Here is a 9254-nt window from a genome sequence, read left to right on the forward strand (position 1 = left end):
AACACCTCTTCACTGGTATCTAATTTTCTTCCCTAGATTTACAGGTGGGACAGGAGTGGGATGGGATTTGGTAGGGTGGCTCTGAGAGTTGGCTAAAAGGTAAACAATTCAGAGCTGGATGACAATGCCACGTGGAGTCAGCCAGGTGAGAACAAAGTATCCTGTTGCAAAACCACAGGAATCAGAGCTACTGGGTTAGCTAAGCCCCACAGGAGAAAGCGAGGCTAGCCCAGAATGATGGTTGGTCACCATTTCTATGCGTTATTCATGTTTCTGGTGTGTAAGAGCTGGGAACAATCAGAGAAGCTAAGGGACAGAAGACACCTAGCTTACTGTCATCTACAGATCGAGACCAAACTCTTTAGCAGAATATCCCTATCCTTTGTGACCTGGATCATGCTTACTTCTACAGGCTCACTCTTTCCACTTTTCCAGCTTATGCCAGTACTACAGGCATTTCCTAGAGTTCAGTGTGTCTTTTGGGCTCCTATGTTCATGTGCCATTGCCTTTGCCTAGAACGTTATTTCCATTGATGTTTACTCAGTAAAGACCAATTCAACCTTTTGGAGTTAGCCCCAGTTCCTCAATGCCTCCAGGCACAACGAGTGATTCTGACATCTTTCTAATGTCACCTAAAACATACCTTTATACCTAAATTATTTCAATTGCCACACTACATAATAATCATTTACTTGCCTGCCTGAACTGAACTGTGTGCTCTACAAGAACAGAACCTATATCTTACTGCAGTTTTTAGCCCCCAGCATCTAAATAGTGGATCGTACATACTTGCAGCCCAGTAAACATTTGTTGGATGAATGAATGAATGGGTGAATGGACTTACACTCTTACAGGGGAGATAGACAAGAAAAAAGTTACAAAATTGTGAGGAAAAGACCATGCTAACAGGTCATTTTGGGTACAGAAGGGAAGGGATGCCTGATTTCAGGCCCCTATCCCACTTTCTGTTCCCTGTAATATGCAATTCAACACAAAAACACTAAATGGTAAAATAAAATTTTATTTAATTTATTTTCTTTAAAATTTTTTTAATGTTTATTTATTTTTGACAGAGAGAGACAGAGCATGAACGGGGGAGGGGCAGAGAGAGAGGGAGACACAGAATCCGAAGCAGGCTCCAGGCTCTGAGCCGTCAGCACAGAGCCTGGCGTGGGGCCCGAACTCACAGACTGAGAGATCATGACCTGAGCCAAAGTTGGATGCTCAACCGACTGAGCCACCCAGGCGTCCCAATTAATTTATTTCCTTAAGTAGGCTTCACGCCCAATGCAGAGCCCAACTCGTGGCCTGAAGATCAAGACCTGAGCTGAGATCAAGAGTCAGATTCTTGGGGCGCCTGGGTGGCTCAGTCGGTTACGCATCCGACTTCGGCTCAGGTCATGATCTCACCGTCCGTGGGTTCGAGCCCACATCGGGCTCTGTGCTGACAGCTCAGAGCCTGGAGCCCACTTCAGATTCTGTGTCTTCCTCTCTCTCTGCCCCTCCCCTCCTCATGCTCTGTCTCTCTCTGTCCCAAAAATAAATAAAAACGTTTAAAAAATTTTTTAAAAAGTCAGATGCTTAACCGACTGAGCCACCCAGGTGCCCCTAAACTTTTATTTTTGAAACAAACAAGAAGTCTTATCCATAGACATGAAATTGCATAAGCTCCTTCTTTTTGGGAAGGGGGCATCACCTTTGCTTTGTTGGCAACTGTATCAGTCCAGGTGCTTGTACACTCAAGAATACAACAGAAGAGGGGTGCCTGGGTGGCTCAGTCAGTTAAGCATCCAACTTCGGCTCAGGTCATGATCTCGCAGTTCATGAGTTAAATCCCTGCCTTGGGTTCTGCACTGATAGCTCAGAGGCTGGAACCTGCTTTGAATTCTGTGTCTCCCTCCCTCTCTGCCCTTCCCCCGCTCATGGTCTGTCTCTCTCTTTCTCAAAAATAAACATTAAAAAAAATACAACAGAAGAGAATGTAATGACTCTTAGCAGAGATGTGGGCAGGGTTAAGGAAAACAGTTAAGGCTGGAGAGGCACCTACCTAAAGACCAGCAACAGCAGGGAGAGGTTGCCATCCCTAAGTCTGAGGTCCAGCGCAGGAGCCTGGAGGTGTAGCCATGGAGAAGCACAGCCATTGCCAGAACTTCAGCTCAGCCCAGCAAGCTGGTGAGGGGGAACCCCACCCACACTTTCCTTCCACCTTCAGATCTGCCTCTGACTCTCATGAGCCAAGCTCAGTCAGAAGCCAGAGGGCAAGTGAGACCTGGAAATACAGTTCATAGAGGTCAGTTTCCAGGGGTAGGGTAGAGAAGGGCCGAGAATGGAACTGGGTAGTGAGAAGACAGAGAATAACCAGCATTGGGGGACATGCCCCTGCTTTGCATGTGACCCATATATATGACTATTGCCTATTGAGTAATCAAGCATTGGCTCAGGCCCTGCAGATGACATTTCTAGGTCTTATGTAATTGGGTACTTGCGTATCCAAGCTTATCAAGATCTGTGCCACTCAATTAGTAGGTCTGGGGTAGGACAAGGGTATGTATGTTTTTAAAAAGTTTCCCAAGTAATTTTGACAGGTCTCGCTCATTAAGAACCACTTTTATAGTCCCATTCTCTCATGTTTATCACAGGGAAACTAACATGAAGAAAAATGAAAAGTGCCCTGACTCAGCCATGCTCTGAGAACAATCCCTTAGGTGACAATAAAGGGTTTGGCTGGAAAACTGAAATGTCTGCACATATCTTCTAGCCCTATTTCTCCATTTTCTGATGAGGAAACACAGGCTCCAAAGATGGAGTGATGTGCCCAGTTACACAGCTAGGGAGTCACAGAGATTTACATAGCTAGTAAATCACTAGCACTAAGTACAGTATTGGTAACTCTCAATCCAATCTTTTTCCTAGGCAGGACACTGCAGGAAGGAGTGTGTGTGTGTGTGTGTGTGTGTGTGTGTGTGCTGCACCAAGTCCCCAGGGCAGCAATTCTAGTTTCCCATTCTGGTAAGGTAGGTCTCCCCACAGACCCTGACTGGGGATAAAGCAGGGCAGGCAGAGTTCACTGCCCACTGAGGCTCTATGCAGAAGGGGCCTGGAGGGGATGGGGGAAGGCTGTGGGTGACCCCCAATCTCAAGTCTTGATTCTCACCCTATTGCCCCTGGCTCTGAATCTCTGGTTGTCAATTCCATCACTGAAAGAGGGCTCCTCCCCACTCCAAGTGGGTGTCAGGTCAGCACAGGCTTTGGGGAAAGCTGGGCAGGTCCCAAAAGAGAAAGAGGCCCATTGTGGGAGGCTCACAGAAGGTAGCCTATAGGCTTCTCCTGGCCCAGCATGAGATTGGGGTCCAGCTCTAGGGCCTTAGTGTCATCCCAGGATGTTTAAAACTCCTTGTTGGCTTCTAATTAGGGCTAATTAGGGCTGCTTACTCCCTCCCACCCAACCCAAGTCCCCAAAGCCTGGCACACAGCTACTTCCCTCCTACTGCAGGTCAAAGACCCCCGGTCACACTTTAAGAAGTATCTGAAATCTCTGTCTTCAGGAAGCCTCTTGGACTTGTATTTCCTGACACCAACAGCCCGCTCGTCCCCATGCTACACAACACGTTGGGCTTGGGAGGAAACTTACAGACTATGCATTCATCTTATATATAAGGAAATCAAAGCCAGAGAGGGGAAGTGATTTGCCAATCACACAGCATGCAAGTGGCAAAACTGGGACTAGATTTCAGTCCATTTGCATACCTGTCCACCCATGGAATTCCCATGATTCTGATGAGATTTGGTTCCAAATGTGCCTGTATACCTTTAGTCTGTGTAAGACAGACATTAAATTTGCTTAAGCTGGATTTTTGAGAAAGTTAGTATACTCCTTCGGGTCCTTAAGTATGCTCAGGTCTGCCTGTCAAGTCATTCTGGTATGTTCTCGTGTTACTGTCTTCTCTGAGCTATGAGAGGCATGTGCCCAAGAGCAATTAAGTATCGGTGCTCCGGAGGCTGCTGCGTGCCTGTATATGTGTCCCTGTTTTTACCGTGAGGGATGGGAGTCCAAATGCGGTTTCTGGGTTTGTGTCTGAGTACTTGTATGATGCCTAAAGGTAATTGTGATTCTGTTCATGTTTGTATATACGTTAGGACTACGAGTCTATGGGCTGCTGTGTACCTATTTGAGTGTCTCTTTTCAGCTTGAAGATTGTGTGTACCCTGCCCATTGTGTGTCCTGTAGACGTGTGTGGGTACGCAGTGAAGGTTGTGGGTCTAATCGTAACTATGTCCGTGTGTGCTGCATGTTTAAAGACGGGAGGGAATCGCCTTGCATCCCCAGGGTTAGGAGAAGATGTGTGTGGCCGCATGTACACTACAAGAATGTGTTTGTCCAGGGCCTGGGGGGGTCACGGTCACGTTCTGGGATGCCCTGGCACAGGTTCCCAGAGGGGCGGGGTCTCTAGCGCCCCGCCCCCCGACTCCAGGCCGCTCATTGGCCGTGGGTGCTATGACGTCGTGGGGATCGCAGACAGAAACCCCAGCGCCCGGCAAGCGGGAGGTATTGTCCGTCACCCCGGGCTTTGTTACGTCTTCGCCTACTCACCTGGCCGCGGGCGCGTCCTGGCCGCTGCAGCCCGGAGCGGAGTGCCAGCCGCTGCCGCCGCCGCCGCCGCCATGGTGTCCCCAGTCACTGTGGTGAGTGCGCGAGCGAGCGAGCCAGTGTCCGGCGCCCACCGGCCTGGGGACTGGGCTGCGGCAGGCCAGGCCGCCGGGGGCCGTGGAAGGGGCAGGGATCTCGCGGCGGTCGGCGTCCCCGGGAGGGAGGTGGGCGCTGTCAAGGCCCCCCCCCCCCCCCACCGCTCCCCGGACCCGCGGCGCCCCTCCTCCACGCAGCCCCTGCCCGGCCGCCCGCCGGAGGGAGGAAAACAGTGGGCATGTGACTCGGAAGCGTGACTTTGTTGATGTCTGTGTGTCTGACGCGGGTCGGCGGGCTGGTTGCCGGGGAGAGGTAGAGGACAGCAGCTGGTCGGAGGTTCTGCGTGGGCAGACCACAGGGAGGCGTGGGAGAGGGCGTGGGAGAGGGCGGGGAGGGCAGGAGGGTGACTGGGCCCTCCTGGGAATCCTGGCCCAAATCTGTTCCCTCGGTTCCTTATCTCATAAACAAGTCTGGGGCGGGGGAGGGGATGTCCCTGAATCCAAGCAGCATTGGTAATGTGCTGGAGGAAGAGGGGTCATTCTCTCTTGACATTGCTTCCCATTCAGACTTTCTCAACTCGAACGTCTGTCTCTTTTCCCCACCCTTCCTCTTCTAGTGTTGGATTCTCTATGATTGTCAAAGTCTCGCCAGCCACTACTGCCTGTTTCTCCTCATAGGACACATGGGGCTGGGGGACGGGTATGGAGCAGACCTTGATGCTTCCAAGAGCAGGCTGGTGGTTGATGGGGAGAACTGGGGACTGTGTGGCTGTCCATCTCCTCCAGTCTCCTCCTCCACCCATGCCCCTGCCCTGACGAGCCTGGATGGGGGGAGATCTCCATAGGAAGGGACTTAGTCATCTTTTCTCCCTGCTCTCACTCCCGTCAGAGCAAGGGCAGGCTTGGACCTTGGACCTACCCATCTGCCTCTTCCCAACCTCCTTCATCACAGTCCGATCAGCCGTCAGGTAACTGGCAGTCTGGAAGTCAGTGTGCTCCCAGAGCCTTGTGCTGGACAGCTCACCCAGCCAGAGGCACAATCATTTTGGGCAGAATGTGGGTATACAGGGAACCTCAACCGTTCTGAACCATCCACAGAGACCCTGTACCAGAAGCCCAAGCAAAGGAGCTTCAGGGTGTCACAGATATCTGCAGTAGCCCCCCTCCCTAGCTTGGAGAGTACCTGCAGTGGCCTTAGACACACCTTTCTTTAGTGGCCCTCCCCCCCCCCCCCCCCCGATCCATCTGAGGCCAAGTCAGCTGCTGTTACTTCCCCCTTCTCAGTCCCACATCTCCTCCCAGCCAGTCTGCTGGCTCCAGCGCAAAAGCTGGAAAGAGAACTCCTCCCCCGCTTCCTGCCTCTTTCTGATGAGCTCTTGAGTTGCTCTTGTTCTCAGAGAAATGAGACTGACCGACAGACAACCCCTTGCAACTCCCCAATCCCTGAAATCCTTCTCTAGCCAGCATCTGTATCTCCTCTCCTTGCCCTTCTTGGCACCTTTAGGCTGGTACCTTTAGGGGCAGCTGGAGTGGAGGCTGAGGAGCAGACTGGCCAAGGAAAGAGCCTGTGGGGGCTGAGGTGCCCACCCTCACACATTGCTGGCACTCACCCGGTGTTGCCAGGGCCCTAAGCCTGTGCCCTGGCCCCACTGCAGAAGATCACAAGGCGGCTAGTTGTGGCGTCTCTGTGGTTTCCTGCTGACTTCACTCCATTCCAGACAGCTGGTGGCTGATGGTGGCAGAGACGGGTTAAAGGGGTTTTGGAGGGTCAGGGAGGGGCCAGGAAAGGAGAAGCATTGGCCTGCCGGAGGGGACTTTGTCCCGAGAACTGTTTTCTGCTCAGTGAGTGACCATTCTGGTCCTGCCCTAGGGCCAAGAGTGGATGTGGGCAGCAGGAAAGCGGAGCCCCTCCCCTTCCTAATCAATTAAGCCTCAGGGTGATGATGGGCATGTTCACACTCTGCTGGCTAGTTGGGACAGGCCAGACTGAATTTCTGCATGTCAACCCTCCCTACTTGGAAGGTGGGCCTGGCTCTGGGGTATACGTCTGGGCTGAGGGTGCTGGCTCTGAACACCTCTGTGATCTTCTGAGCTCGTAAGTGCTGAGTGCTGCCCTTGTCCTATGTCCTCCAGGTGAAGAGTGAGGGACCCAAGCTGGTGCCCTTCTTCAAGGCCACCTGCGTGTATTTTGTGCTCTGGCTGCCCTCGTCCAGCCCATCGTGGGTCAGCGCCCTCATCAAGTGCCTGCCCATCTTCTGCCTCTGGCTCTTCCTTCTGGCCCATGGCCTAGGATTCCTGCTGACCCACCCCAGTGCCACCCGCATCTTTGTGGGGCTCGTCTTCTCCGCTCTAGGTGATGCCTTCCTCATCTGGCAAGACCAGGGCTACTTTGTGCACGGTCAGTTGCCACAGTAGCTGTTTGGGAGGAATCCTGGGGCTGGGCGCTAGAGGGTCTTAGGTGGCCAAGGATTTGGGAGAGGGAGCTTTTGAACAAGAATATGGGGCATCTGAGGGGTTGTGAGGCCAAAGACCGTGGGACTCTTATTGGAGGATTGCCTTACAGAGGATCTGGTGATCGGCTCTGGAGTTCCTCAGGGGAGGGGGTGGTATCTTTACCTTTGTGGATTTCTTCCCACCCCTGGTACTCCCCAAACAAAGTTCCTGGGTTATCCTAAGCACTCCCCTCCCCCCCCCCACCCCATGTCTCTCATTACTCATCCGAGCCTGCCCTCAGCATCCCCTCATCCCCTCTCACTCCCAGGTCTGCTGATGTTTGCTGTGACCCACATGCTCTACGCCTCGGCCTTTGGCATGCGGCCACTGGCTCTTCGGACAGGTCTGGTGATGGCAGTGCTGTCGGGCCTGTGCTATGCTCTTCTCTACCCAGGCCTCTCAGGTGCCTTCACCTACCTGGTGGGGGTCTATGTGGCCCTTATCAGTTTCATGGGCTGGCGGGCTATGGCAGGACTACGGCTGGTTGGGGCAGCCTGGCGCTGGACTGAGCTGGCAGCAGGCGGTGGTGCACTGCTCTTTATCATCTCAGACCTGACCATCGCCCTCAACAAGTTCTGCTTCCCTGTGCCCTACTCGCGGGCACTCATCATGTCCACCTACTATGCTGCCCAGATGCTCATCGCCTTGTCAGCTGTTGAGAGCCGGGAGCCAGTGGAAGACTACAGACTGAGCAAGGCCAATTGAGAAGCCAGGGTGTGGTTACCCCTCTCTCCTCCTGAGGGAGGGGTCCAGAACCTGCAAGAACTGAGTCAGGATGGCTGCAGGACTGACCTGGAGAGTAGATACCACTGGGGAAATGTACACGTTTGAAGGGGCGTAAGCAGGAAAAGGTTCTCTCTAGCAAAGTTGGCGTTCCAGAACAATGCTTACAGTTAAAAAGAGCCAGCCTAATTCTCCTTGCTGGAGCCAGAATTAGACATCTCCCCACCTCTAACCCCATAGGGGCTGTCAAAGCCCCTCCAGAGGGCAATGGTGCTCAGCGTCTTGACCTCCCCCTGCTTCTAGATGGAAGAGTCTGACTCACCCCACTCCCATTCTTTCTGATCTGCACAAGAGTCGAGTGAAGAGGGGAGAAATCTGACCTGAGATGACCCAAACCCAGGGCTTGAAACCCGTTTCACAGGCCCCTAGGTGAGAAGACTGGATGAGAATGGAATCTTCCTTTCCCTCATCTATCCTTGTTACTTGAACTATCTCCGTTTCTAAGTGGTGGGTGGGAAGGTGAAGGGGTGTCTGCCCAGGTAGGGAAGACTGGGGACTTCACTGGCCTAGGAGCTTGGGCTATCAATGATTCAAGTTGGTCCCATCTCTCTCAGAGGCCAGTCCAGAGCTCAGGCCCACCACCACCACCGCCACCTTTAGACCCTATCCCCAGGGTTAGGGTGAACTATACCAAAGGAAGGGGCCAGCCTGTATGTGTGTCTGTGCGTGTGAAATTTCTGTGCGTGTGTATGTGTGTGTGTGTGTGTGTGTGTGTGGTCTGTCTCCCAGACTGTCTGGGTCTTTCTGTGCCATCTGTCTCTGTCCTGCTGTCTAAGTCTTATAGGGAGAGGGCCTCAGGGAGTTGCTGAGGGGGTGCTGAGCCTGGCTTAGAGAGCTGGGACCCCATCCCACCACCATCAGTGCTTTCTTCTCTGCCCCTTCTGCACTGGGAGCAAGAGGAGAGGGCTCCAATGACATTCTAGGGTCATAAGACCTAAGGCACATTCAATGCAAAAGGAGCAAGGATGGGACAACGCCATCCTTTGCTGTTCATGCGAAAAAAATAAAAACCAAGGGCCATTGGCTGCTCTGCTTGTCTGCTTGTGTGGCGTGTGCCTGTCCTGGAGAGAAAGGGGTGGGGGCATGGTGCCAGGGGCCCTGGATGTCCTTACAGCCTGGGTCACAGTGCTGGCCAGTGCATCTTGGCGCCAGGCTGGCTCCCTGGCTCTGGTGACATGGTGCCTGTTGGAGTGGGTCTCCCTTCCCTGGTCACGTGTATGGGTGTGGATATAATTCAGGAGGGTGGGGGATGGGCAGTATTTGCCACCATCCGATTTTGTCTTTGATGCATTCC

At 53.0% G+C, this 9254-nt stretch overlaps 1 protein-coding gene across 2 annotated transcripts; it reads left to right on the forward strand.

The window, feature by feature from the left end:
- The first annotated feature begins 4517 nt into the window (after positions 1–4517).
- On the forward strand, positions 4518–8985 carry TMEM86A (transmembrane protein 86A). Of its 2 annotated transcripts, none has more exons than XM_043580777.1 (3): positions 4518–4684; positions 6818–7082; positions 7446–8985. In XM_043580777.1, the coding sequence occupies exons 1-3, from the start codon at positions 4664–4666 to the stop codon at positions 7880–7882; spliced, it is 723 nt and encodes a 240-aa protein (XP_043436712.1). In that variant the 5' UTR covers positions 4518–4663; the 3' UTR covers positions 7883–8985. The 2 variants fall into 2 exon arrangements, with proteins under 2 accessions (XP_043436712.1, XP_043436713.1); XM_043580778.1 differs by lacking the exon at positions 4518–4684 and adding an exon at positions 5104–6706.
- The last annotated feature ends 269 nt before the right edge of the window (positions 8986–9254 follow it).

Source organism: Prionailurus bengalensis, chromosome D1 (assembly GCF_016509475.1).
Source record: "Prionailurus bengalensis isolate Pbe53 chromosome D1, Fcat_Pben_1.1_paternal_pri, whole genome shotgun sequence".
Classification (NCBI taxonomy): Eukaryota; Metazoa; Chordata; class Mammalia; order Carnivora; family Felidae; genus Prionailurus; species Prionailurus bengalensis.